The sequence below is a fragment of the Gracilinanus agilis genome, chromosome 1 (genome assembly GCF_016433145.1).
Source record: "Gracilinanus agilis isolate LMUSP501 chromosome 1, AgileGrace, whole genome shotgun sequence".
Classification (NCBI taxonomy): domain Eukaryota; kingdom Metazoa; phylum Chordata; class Mammalia; order Didelphimorphia; family Didelphidae; genus Gracilinanus; species Gracilinanus agilis.
The window spans coordinates 701,065,255-701,078,090 of record NC_058130.1 but is presented as its reverse complement, the minus strand read 5'-3'; the positions used below and the strand labels follow the sequence as shown (position 1 = coordinate 701,078,090).

At 47.2% G+C, this 12,836-nt stretch overlaps 1 protein-coding gene across 1 annotated transcript in view; it reads right to left on the bottom strand.

Moving 5' to 3' along the window:
- Positions 1-12,532, bottom strand: part of GPIHBP1 (glycosylphosphatidylinositol anchored high density lipoprotein binding protein 1) — a 29,109-nt gene extending 16,577 nt beyond the window's left edge. The window contains exons 1-5 of the mRNA XM_044684549.1: positions 12,274-12,532; positions 8,134-8,184; positions 6,102-6,259; positions 2,634-2,964; positions 1,697-1,828 (exon numbers count right to left, since the gene is read on the bottom strand). Coding sequence (XP_044540484.1) covers positions 1,697-1,828; positions 2,634-2,964; positions 6,102-6,259; positions 8,134-8,184; positions 12,274-12,532 — 931 coding nt within the window. The remainder of the gene's footprint in view (positions 1-1,696; positions 1,829-2,633; positions 2,965-6,101; positions 6,260-8,133; positions 8,185-12,273) is intronic.
- Positions 12,533-12,836: the final 304 nt, after the last annotated feature.

Here is a 12,836-nt window from a genome sequence, read left to right as displayed (position 1 = left end):
ACTGACCTCAGCTCATTTCTCTCTTTTCTAAGCTCCTATTACCCAAACAGCTGACACCGCTCATTAGGACATTTAATGGAATTTCTTGTTTGCCTTCTCCCCATAATCTTTCTTCCCTACCCCACTGCAGAGAGTATAATCTCTACCTGCCAAAATGCCATTGCTCCTTGTAGGTCCACACCTCCCTGGGAAGCTGCTTCTCCTTCCTCTAAACCCAGCAACTCGGGGTTCAGTGCCCCCTTTAGCGGGGTGCCTCATCTTGCCTTAGTTTATGACTAACTGTGTCCTACTCTTCCCTTCCCAACGCCCCCAGTTTCTGAGAGCGGGGACTGTGTCCTCCTCTTTTCTCCCCAGAGAGCTCAGGAGTGGGCTCCCGTCCTCCTTTTACCAAGGCTTCTTAGCCTTTTTTTGTGTGTCCTCAAGTCTGGGGAAGCCTATGGGCCCTCCTCAGAATAAAGTTTTTAAAGGCATAAACACAGAATTACAAACGGGAACCAACTATATTGAAATACAATTGTTGAAAAAAAAAAAAGCTTTCAACAAAACAAATTCAGGGATCCCAGATTAAGAACCCTTGATCTAATCTAACATCTTTTAGAAAGCTTTCCTCCATCTCTCCAGTTGGAAGTGATCACTCCCTCCTGTTACATCCTGTGACTTGGGTCTCTCACTGTCCTTTAATAATAATAATAATACTGCAAGAAACTTTAAAGATTGCAAAGCGTTTTATAAATATGATCTCACATCCTCACGACAACCCTGGGAGGGAGGTGTTATTGCTATTCTCATCTTATAGATGGGGAAACTGAGGCAGACAGCCGTTCAATGACTCGCCCAGGGTCACAGAGCTAGTTTGAAGATGAGACCACACTTGCACTATCTAACAGGCTGCCAGCTGCCTCTCAGTGATCTTTCTCCCAGCTGCCTCTATAGCCATCTCACAGGAAGCCAGTCATGTATGTTTTGTCTCACCATTGGAACGGGAGCTTCTTGTGGGCAGGAATTGCTCTGACTTTCTGTGCGACCTCAGCGCTTAGGACAGGGCCTGGGCCCGGGTTAGCACCTGGCTAACTGACCCAGGAGGGCCTGAAGCTTCCCATCTGGGAGGATGGACACGTTGCAGGCACTGAGTCCAGCCCACCCTACTTTTCTAGCCTTAGGAGAGGCTCTCTGAGGGAGGGAGGAAGGGAGGCCTCTCCAGAAGGCCCCCCTGCCCTGGGGCTGGCCTTCACTCCTGTGCAGGGAGTGCCTAGGCTGTCATGCCACCGGGTAGGGCCCCTGTGTGGTGGTGGGGGGGGTCAGGGGTGGCAGGGGTTGTGCCTGGGCATCTGGAAGCTGTGAGTCCAGATGCAGGACGGAACCAGAAAACACCCCACACCTTCTGACTTTGCGCCTTTGTGTCAGCGGTTCATCATATTTGGAATGCCCTCCCTGGCTCTGCTTGTTGAGTTCATACCTAGCCCTACTCAAATCCTATGATAAACAGTGATGGTCTAAGACAAATTGTGATGGTATTAAATGCTAGCTCCTCCAAGAAGCCTTCCTTCCTTCCTCTTCTCCCCCCCCCCCCATAATCACTCTTCTCTTTACCACTCTAATGCCCCTTATCAAGTAAACTATAGCTATATGTTTGTGGGTCTCATGGTGGGAGGGAGGGGAGACAAGAAGCTGGGGAGAAACTGGGACAGATTTGTACCTTCATAAGGAATGTGTTTGATTTTGGTATCCTCCTCCTCGTCCTCCTCGTCGTCGTCTTCATCATATTCCTTATAGTCATAATAGTCATCTTTGCTTTCATCTGCCCACTCTCTCTCCTTCTGTCCACTCCCTGTCCAAAAGTGAGAAGTACAGGTCTCCAAGGGTAGGCAGTGACCAGGAGATTAGACCGAGGGTCTCTAGTGGGGCTTCTGAAGAGTTTCTATCCACCCAGCCCACCATAAATTCATATGGCACCTTGGAAGCTCCAGAATGTCCCAGGTCTCCCCATTACCTGAAGAATCCTCTGCCTGGCATTCAAAGCCCTTTGCAATCAAGTCCTAACAAGTCTTCTAATAGAAAAGGCATTGGATTCAGAGTTGGAAAATCCAGATTTAAGTTCTGCCTCTGCTACTGCTTCACTACATAGGCAAATCCATATCCTTCCTTTTAAGCTTTTCAAACTCAGCATCAGATTCATGGGATTATAGACAGATTGCTCTGCTATTACGATTTAATAGTCAAAAGCTACACTAAGACCTTTGGAACATCCAAGTATTTAGAGAAAGAAGGTTCATAAAATCCAGCCCCCTGATTTTTACAGAAAAGGAAACTGAGACCAGGAGAGGCAATTTGTCAAAGATCAGCAGCAGAATTGGGATTTGAACTCAAATCCTCTGACTCCAAATCCAACATGCATTTCAACCACCCCAGGGTCACACAGGCAGGAAGTAGCAGAGCTAGACTATTAATTCTAAATACAATTCTCTAAAGACCACCTAAATTATTGGTGTGCAATTCTGTTCACTCCCGAGGAAGAAATATGTTCCTTTCCCCGTTTCTAATGGTTCTGTTCCACCTTTTTTAGCCCCTCCAAAGAGGGCAGGCTTCTTCATACCCATCACCAGGTTCTCCTCCAGAACTGAGACTTCACTCACCTTGATTGAGGCACAGCAGAGCAGCCAACAGGATGGTGATAAAGACCCTCATCCCAACAGGACAGCCCTTGAAGTCCAGCTCTGTGCTCTCTGAAGCTTGTCTTTTAACTGGGACGCGCTGGGATGCTGTGTGAGATGGGACAGCAGCCAGGTCCCTGAAGATCTTTGTGGTGCTTACCTGGGCTAGAAGAAGCCAGAAAAGGATGAGAAGGGGTGTGGGACAGATAGACAGGCTCAGCTCCCAGCCTGACACAATTGTTTTGAACTCTCTCCGAATACCAGCTTTGGTCTTAGCACAGTGCCTCTCATGTTTCTCTTCCTTCCTATTCCCCTAACTGGACCCTGGGGGGATGCTGGAGGTCAGAGGGGAAGCAGGAGGGGGAAGAGGAAATCATTTCAGTTCTGAGAGGTCAGACAATTCCAGGACTCGACTTCCTGTCCACCTGTCTCCCTTTCCCTGGGTCCCTGGAGCAACCCCAGTTACCATCATTTAGGTTGCCCTGTGCCCTCTCTCTTCTCTCAGGGTACCTTCCTTCTGAAACAGACTGCCCAAGGTGAGCTCAACTAATGATGATTCAGTTAAGCTGTACTATATAAACCCTGATGGTCCAACTCTTCATTGCTGCTCATATCTGCAAGGGGGTATCAGCTTCCCATCGAGATGGCTCATGTAGCACCAAGTGCCCATAGGAACAGAAGCTTTACAGCAAGCCCTTGCATTTACCTGCTTTTCCTTTCCCCCTGCCAGGTTATTTCTGACTCTTCTGCTCTCTGGAGCTCTTCCTTTCCCCTGTAAGGTCGTCCCTTATAAGGCTGTAGGGACTGTCTCCTTAGTCACCCCTCTACTCCCACACAGAATACACACTCAGCACAACTCATGCCTCTCCTTGTTTGCTGCTATGTCCACAGGACCCAGGCCAGCCTCCAGCTTCTGGGGACTTTCTGACATCTCCTAAATGTCCCTTGCATTCACTCCCCCCCTCCCCCCATACGGTGGTAGCCAGAGTAAGAACGTGACCTGTGACTCCACAGAAAATGTAAGCTATCTTGAGTAAATGTAAACAGCAAAAGGAACTCCAACTATCCCATGGGAAGACTGGCATGTGACCCTGTGCCATCCCTGGCACCATGCCTTTCTTTGTTCTGTTTCTGTATAATATCTGACCCTGCCTAGGGTTGGTGGCAGGGATCCACCATGTTACTTTGGCCTTGCTGCCACCCAGGGATCTTAATAGTATATTCTCCCAATTAACCCATTCATTACTAATAAAACCCATTAATAACCATGCTTGTATGGGTCCCTCTTTTTATTCCCTGGAAGGTATGCCACTCTACAACTGGCACAATCAGTGCAGAACAGATCTATTCCCTTTAAATTTGGCATAGTTGTCATGATCATTTGCCTCCTTACAAATCTTGTGTCCTTATACCCTTCCACCCTCAGCCCTCACAATGGCAGTAACTACATAGAGATAATCCTAGGTTTAGGGTAAATGACTTGCTCAAGGCCACACAGATAGCAAGGAGTGGAGGTAGAATTTGACTCCAGGTCCTCTGATTCAAGATGTAGCATCTTTTCCATTGCACCATTCCAGTGCATACATGGGGAATTTCCCTTTGCCAGTAAGCAGCATCTGCATCTGTCTTCCTCTCTTAGTCTTCAGTTTGGCAAGCTCCTGACACCATCTGTATCTGGGGCCAGGAGCATCCTGATCAGGTGGAGAAATGGTAGGGTGTAGCTGAAAAAGCTTGAGCTTGAGACTTAGAAGACCAAAGTCCCAGGCGTAGGCACTTCAGGTCCTCAGATAAAGTAACTTTTTACTCTGGACTTCAGTTTCCTCCTGTATAAAATGGGCACAATAATCCCTGCCCTGCCTTCCTGTCTCACAAACCTGTTGGGGGGGGGGTCAAAGGAGATGAGGAAAAAGGAAAGAATTTTGACAGTATACAGCTCCCTTCACAGTTGTCCTAGTAACTCAGTGCATAACCTTCTTCTTTCTAGGTTATAGTTTCTTCCTTTGTAAAATAAGGAGGTTGTCCAAGATTACCTCTAAGACTCTTTCCAGTTCTGATATTCTGTGACAGAGTTTATGGGGGTTATCAATTTTCTACCCAAGTGGGGCTGTTGGTTGCATGTGAGGGCCTGCCAGGTTGGGTTTGGCCCGAGAACAGGGATCAGGGCATCCCTCTGCTACGAAGATACAGACAGGCTAAGTGGGAGAAGTGGTTCAGGCTTCTCCTCCTCCCACTTGTATAGCTAGAGAGAGGTAGACAGAAGACCAACTTGATTCCAAGTTCTAGCTTGGAACCTATTAGCTATGTGACCAATGGCAAGTTACCATAATTTCTTTTAGCCTCTGCTTCCTCCGCTGTAAAGTGGATAGAGCACCAGGCCTGGAGTCAGGAGGACCTGGGTTCAAAACTGTACTCAGGAACTTCCTAGTTGTGTGTGACCCTGGGCAAGTCACTTAACTCTGTTTGCCTAGCCCTTACCCTTCTGTCTTGGAGTTGTTATTAAGACAGAAAGTAAACGTTAAACAGAATGGGATAGCAGTGCCTGTTCTCCCTGCCTCCCTGGGTCCTTGTAAGGAAAGGACTTCCTACACCAGAAAGTGCTATGGAAATACAGGTCGGGGGGTGGCGTGGTGGGATAGGCCTGCCAGGGAGGGTTTGTTCCTTTCCCTACCTCTGTGGAAAGTCTAGAATCATAGAACCTGAGAAAATAACATCTCACCATGATGATAGCTAAAATTTATAAAGCACTTACTATGTGCCAAGGACTGTGCTAAGCCCGTTACAATTGTTACCTCACTACAATCCCGGGAGGTGAGTGCTATCAGTATCATCCCTGTTTTACAGATGAGGAAACGAGGCAATCGGAGGTTCAGTGACTGGCCCAGGGTCACACAGCTAGAGTAGAAAACTTGAATCCTAGGACCTGGGATACTCCGGGCTGGCACAGGCAGCTGTTCCTGTTTCTAGGCCAGCCCTCCCAGGCACCATCCCCAGAAGCTACAGGACTGAGAAGTATGTAGAGGGGCTCTGATCCCCTCCCGTCCTGGGCTGCCCACCCGGGTCAGCCCCTCTTTTACATGCTAAGCTGCGGCCATGAACGGGGATAAAAGGGTGTGGGTGGAGCCCGCCTGGCTCTCTCTGGCACTCTCCTTCCCCAGCAGGCAGGTGAGAGGGTCAGAGATCCTGCAGGAGGAGCTGCGCTGCGGTCAGACAAAGAGACTTTAAATCTACGTGCATCTGCTTTTTCTCTTTCAAGTGATCATTAATAAACTTTATGGGAAATAAGAACTTGGAAATACTCATTTTTAATCTAACAGAAGGCACCAGTCATCTTCACCTACTGCCAACCAGCTGCCCCCCACCCCATGGGCCGGCTGAGCCAAACCACCACCGCCATCCCCATCTTCATGGCCATCTCTCCTTAGATGCTGATGGACATAGCCCAGAACTGACCCCAAGCCCTGCTTCGCCCAGCCCACCAAGGAAGGGGTGCCCCGGAGGCTCCTCCCCACTAGGAATACTGTCTCTGCTCAGACCACGTGCCCCCTCCAGAAAGCCGCCTTTGAGGGAGACATGGATAAGTGGCACAGGAATGGTCTCTGGGCTCCGAGCTGCAAGAAGGCGGGCAGTTGTGTCAGGGGTAGGGGAAGGCACTTTAGTTATTCAGCTGTGGGATCTGGCTTCCTTGACGTTTAAAATAGCCACCAGGAAAGTACATCAGGCCCCCATCTGTCCCCACCCCTGACCTTGAGCAGATTTTCTCATTGTGTGAGGGGCCCTTCTTGCCCTGATGGCTACTCCTGGGATTATTTGGCAGTTTCTGAACTTCCTCTCGAGGCCTCTGCATTGCTGGGGGTTGGCGGGGCTGGGAGTGGGGGAAGGGGTGAGCAGTGAGAGTGGGCCACATCACATCATAGATTTAGAGCTGGTAAATGCCTTAAAGGTCAACTAGTTCAATCCCCTCATTTTGCAGATAGGGACACTGAGATGGGAGTTCAAGTCCTGGGTTCAACATTTCTGGGCTGGGTCCTTGAAGGCAAATCATCTAACCTTTCTAAGCCATACTTTCCTTATCTACAAAATGGGAAAACAAAAATCACTGTCTTTCTCTTAGGATTATTAGGAAGAAAGCACTTTCCTCAAAATCATAACAACTTTTAAACTTTAAAACATTAGAGAAGTGTGAATAATATTAATCATCATAATGCTAGAACCTTCATCTGCTGCACATACTTCCCCAGCATGCCACCTCACTTTGTGGGTCTGTGCCATCTCCTCCTTTCCCATCCTAACCCATCCTTCTACTTCTCTAGGTACAGCAGGATTTGGGGCTGGATTAAATCTCCAGAGAATGCAGGTATACGCTGCCAGTGGGGGTGCTGGTCAATTTGTGATTTATGAGAATAATAACAATAGAGACCCTTAAGGTTTACTTTATCTCATTTAATCTTGCCTACCCTAGGAGGTAGATGCTATTATTATCCCCATTTTACAGATGAGGATACTGAGGCAGCAGTGAAGTGACTCACCCAAGGCCATACAACTAGTGTTTGAAGCAGGAGTCAGGTGACCTGACCCCATTTCCAGTACTCTCTCCACTCTGAATGGGATGAACTATTCTTCCCCTCCACATTTCTCTATCCATTATGCCACCAGTATAGTACTTCATACTCTTAGACAGTCACCTAGAATGCCTTAAGCTTATCAGTCAGTCCAGGTCACACAGATAGAATGTGTCAGGGAAGAGCTTGAACCCAAGTCTTCCTGGCTCAGAGGAAAGCAAGCTTTCTATTGACTCCTGTACCTCTTGAGGATTTTAAAAAGCCCCATTTTGCAGATAAGGAAACCAGGGCTTTGAGAGGTTCAATAGCTTGCCTGTGGTCAAATAGCTAGTTAGAGTCTGAAATAGGATCTCTAGCCTCAGAGGAAAGATAACTAGTTGGAGGAGCTCATTGTGTGCAGCTGAGAACAGACTTAGGTGAGGAAAAGCCTTAATATCCAAGTGGTCCCCCATGTATCTGCCTACAACACGATGGGCCCCAAATTTGGAAGTGCCCAGCAGGCCCTTCCACTTCCATCTGGAAGAGGTAGATGGATGAAAGGGATCCTGAAGGAGTCTGGGCTCAGTCCTAGCCCTCGGAAGGACCTTCTTATTTAGGGGGAGGGCTGGTGGAGGGGCTCTCTAGGCAGTCTGCTCTCTAGCAGTTTCCTGCTGTGACCTTCACTCACCATTGCTCATATGTCACTCACAACTTGCCTGCTCTCGTGAGGGTGGAAAAGATCCCTGACCCTATTCTGGGAGGGGAGCCTTCCTCTGTTTCTGGCTGTGGGAACTTTCAGTTCCCAGATTCTCCCAAGGCCCAACCTCTTCATATAGCAGCACCCAACAACATCTACCATGGGTGGCCTGGTGGTGACAAAGAGTGAACTTCCTCAGCCAGCTAATGAGGAGAACTTGTTCTTGTTTTACCAATTACCCACTCACTCTCCAGCTGTTGGATTTCTAACAGCTGCTTCTGCTCCCTTGAAGGTTCAGCTGTTGGAGCGTTAAGGAAGAAACAGGTTAGAAGCCCTAAAGCAGGGATTCAGAAGTCCATGAATTTATAAGGGGGAAAAATCTCATTTTTATTTTCACTAATCTCTAAGTGAAATTTAGAATTTCCTCCAATTATGAGTTTAGAAAACACCACCACCATTATTCCGAGAAAGGGTCCTAGTTTCACCAGACTGCCAAAGGAGTCCTAGACACAGAAAAGTTTAAGAACTGTTGCCCTATGAGGCAGATAGGTGGCCCAATGGATTTATAGACAGGAAGTCCTGGGTTCAAATCTGACAGACACTTCCTAACTGTGTGAACCCGAGCAAGTCACTTAATCCCTATTGCCTAGCTGTTACTGCTCTTTTGCCTTAGAACCAATATACAGTATTGTAAGGGAGGATGCTGGAACTGAAGAAGGCTCATTTTCATCTTTCCCCGATTTATTGGTGCATGACTCAGAATGAGCTAAGATAAAGAGGCAACAAGGTACAATGGAAACAGGCACAGGAAGTCGAGGACCTGGGTTGAAATCTTGTCTATGTCATTAGCTGTGTGATCTTGGGCAAGTCCTCAATTTTCTTAATCGTAAAATAAAGGGATTTGTCTAGACACCCTCTGTGGTCCTTCTCAGCTATGATTCTATGATAACTTTCCCTTGTGAAGCAAGAAGACTTTAAAGACAAATCATCAGGCATTCAGATCCTCTTGGATGTTAAAGAACCTGGGTAACAGGATTAGGATGAAGAAAGAAGGGGAAAAACAAAAAGCCAGAGAATACTGGAGGGAGCACAGGGGGAAGGCAGTGCAATGGGAAGCTAGAAAGGCTGGGTAAGGTGGATGCCCTAGAGAGATGAGTCAGTGAAGGAGGCAAGAGTCAGGCCTTATGACACTGAGATCAAGTCCAACTTTCCCTTCTCAGATGAGATACCTGAAATCCAGAGAGGCCAGCTGGGTGACCTACCTGTTCATCCTTGTTAAGGGTTAATTGTTAAGGGTAAACCAGAGTTGATAGACTAGCTTTTAAAAATTTTTGTTTTTATCTTGAAGGAGAGGCATAGAGTCTCTAGGTCTTAGAAAATAATAGAACAAAATAGACCTTGGGCATCCTGGTGGGAGGAAGAGGAGGAGGAAAGGTTTTTGTCTCTTATGCTAAGAGCACAGAGATGGGGGGTGGGGAAGAAGAGAAAGAGAAAGAGAGGAGGAAGAAGAGAGGGAAAGGGAAGAAAAAAGTGAGGGAGAGCAAAAGAGGGAGAGAAGGAGAAAGAGACAGGAAGGGAGAGAGACAAGGAGGGAGAGAGGATGTCTACTGGACCTCTTCACCTGGCTATTCCATAGATATTTCCATCTCAACATGTCCAACACGATATAGTGGAAAGAGCTTTTCAGAAATCAGAGATTTTTCCAGTGACTCCCTATTGTCTCTAGGATAAGTCACTTACAACCTTGCCTCTAGCCCATTTTTCTATACTTTCAACATATTATTCCCGTTCCACTCCAGGTGAAGTGGACCAGCTATTTCCAGGGCATAGTAGTTCATTTCCTGTCTTTATGCTTTGGTCCCTACTTGGTGATGCTGGCCCTTGTGCCTAAATAATGAAGTCTGGGACCTACGTTCAAATCCTACCTCTGATACTACTTACATGGCCATGGGCAAATTACTTAATCTTTCTGGGCCTTGGTTTCCTCATTTGTAAAATGAGGGGATTGGATTAGATGACCTCTGAGAGTCCTTCTATCTCTAGATTCTATAAATTTGTGAGAGTCCTTCCACCTCTAGATCTGTGATTCTATTAATTTGTTATAGGCCCCCCGCCCAATCCATCCTTCCTCTAAACTTGCTTATTTCTATTGAAGTCATCATCATGTTTCATTTACCCGGGCTGGAAACTTCAGTCATCTTGGACCCTCTCCTCTCCTTCATCTTCCCTTCCTCCCACTATTTAATCAGTTCTTAAGCCTTGTAACTTCTACCCTATCTTTTCTTCCATCTCTTCTATCTCTTCTTCCATCATCTTCTTTCTGTTCACATGCTTCCCTCTAGTCCAATCCTTTGTTACCTCTTGAAGGGACTATTACAATAGTAATAGTTTCCTAATTAGTTTCTCTGCTTCAGGTCTCCCCATTCTCCAACTTAACCTCCACATAATCACCAAAGTAATATTCTAAAGGCATAGGTCAGAATGTGGAACTTCTTTGCTCAGAGATTTTTCAAGTGGCTTTCTATTTCCTTTAGGATAAATTACAAACTCCCCAGCTTAGCACATACAATCTTGCCTCCAGCCTATTTTTCCAGACTTTTAACGCATTATTTTTCTTCCTACACTCCAGACAAAGTATATTAGTTGTTTCCAGGACATCTCCTGCCTCCATGTTTTTGTCCCTACCTGGTGAAGATGGGCTCCTGGATTCCCTCCCTCCTTAATTCTTGATTTCCTTTATGGTTCAAGTGCCCGAGTGCTACTTTCTAATGGAAGCCTTTCCTAATCCCTTCAGTTTATTTTACTCTTGCCCTTCTCAATGATCTAATATTTACTTTTTATCTGCTATATACCACTGTTGAAAGCAAGAACTATCTAATTTTTGTCTTTTTGTATATAGTAGGCATGTGTTGAGTTGAGTAGATCAAAGAGGCTCACCACCAGTTGGTGATGAATTTTTTTGACCATAGCAAGCTATGTTGGAATCACTGAAAATTTCTGAATAGAGAAGTGCCATGGTTAAACTTATCTCTTATGCAGGTTATTCTAGAATCTAGATGGAAAATGGATAGGAATTTGTTGAGAAACATCGAGTCTAGTTGTGAATTGTAAACATGATTGGAGGTAGGTTGGCATGGTGGAATGCATTATGGACTTGGAGTCAGGCAAATCTAGTTCTGCCACTTTCTAATTGGGAGACTTTGGGCAAATAGTTCCTCTTTTGAAGCCTCAGTTTCCTTATATAGAAAATGAGGAGGTTGGACCCATGACCTTTAAGTTTCCTTCCAGCTCCAAATCTCTGTTCCAATGACTGGCAATGAATTAATTGCAATCTGTATAAAGTGGCAGAAGTGCCCATATGAAAGAAATCATTTGTTCTAACTAGGAGAAAGGCCACAAAGCTAAAAACAATGAGATTTTTGCAGCAGAATGGGGGCTGGAGATGGGTCAGAGGTGACTAATCAGGGGAAATTCTCAAAAGGGAAGGGACAGAATTATCCCCACAGCCCTCTGCCCTACAAACTACTTCCCATGATGAGGAGGGACTCTAGATCTTTGGTATGAGTCATGCCTAGAAATGGGGCACTCCACCCAGATTACTGAGGACAGAGGGAGAGGGAAGAGGACAAGGGTAGAGGGGAGGGACAGAATAATGATTTTGTAAGAATTAGAACTCTCCAAAAGTATAAAGGGCTTATATGGCAAGGGTAGGTATTGGATTCTCTCTCATGAAAGGGTGTTTAAGGCAAGATCACTTATTAGAGATGCTATTAAGGGATATTGGCCAAGTGTGGGGTGGTCTCTGAGGCTCCTTACCAACTCAGACTCTATGTGATTCTGGGAGAAAAGGAGGAAGGGGGGACACAAAGGAGAAGGGAAGAGAAAGGAGATGAGGGGTGATAGTAAAGTCAAGAAAAAGAAAGATAGAGAATGAGGGGGATGAGTAAGGAGAAAGGAGAGAAGAAGGTGAGAAATGGGAGGGGGAAAGGAAGAAAAGCCTGAGGAAAGAAGGAAGTAGGGAGAGAGAATGGGAAGGGAAGGGACTGGACAAGAAGGAAGACCTGCCTAGTGATGTAGGTTGGTTGCAGAGAGAAAGTGTGGCTGTTTATTTACCCCATCAGGACATCTATCAGACCCTCTCTCCCCTACATTCACAGAGTAGCTCCTTTTTTGTATATGCTATCTGTTGAGGGAAGGTTGTTGTCAGGGCAGCCTGAATGGCCCCAGAATGCTAGAATGCTAGAGCTAGGAGGGAACTTAGAATATAGAGCACAACGTGGCAGAACCGGGAGGGACCTTAGAATATAGGATAATAGAGTTGAGGGTAGGCTTAGGTCTAGGACGTAGAACAGAGGATGTCACGGCCAGGAGGGGCTTCGGCCCACACCACGGAGGCTCAGGACCGGGAGTAAGCTTTGAACACAGAACACAGGCTTTTGGAGCTTAGGGGCTGAGTCCCTTAGATCAAAGACTGTCCCAGCCAGAGGCCCTCGGGCGCCCCAGCGCAGGGGTCTCCCTAGGCGAAGCAGCAGGAGCCCTGTCCAGACCGCCCCGGGTGTTTGTCGCTGACAAGGCCAGACCTGACCCCTGGCCTGGGGCTCCCATCCGCCTCCTCGTAGGGGCAGAGGGTTAGGATTTGAACCCATACCGACTGCCTCACCCTTTTGGTCCGATTCTCCCCCAAGAACCTTCAGATCTCTACCTCCGTTTTCCCTCCTCAGCGCTGCCTCTTCTGCCCGCGCTCCTAACAGCTCCACCTGGCGGCTGGCGGAGGCAGACAGTCTTCTGGTCCATTCCAGGCGAGGCCCATCCCCTCCTCTCTAATGGGGGAGGGGGCGAGTCTTCCTAGGTTGGGGGCCGCCCTCAGAGCCCGGGCCTGCGGAGAGTTACCCACGGAGGGACACCTGGCTGCGCTTCCGGTCCCCCGGTGCGTCGGGGCAGAACCCTGAC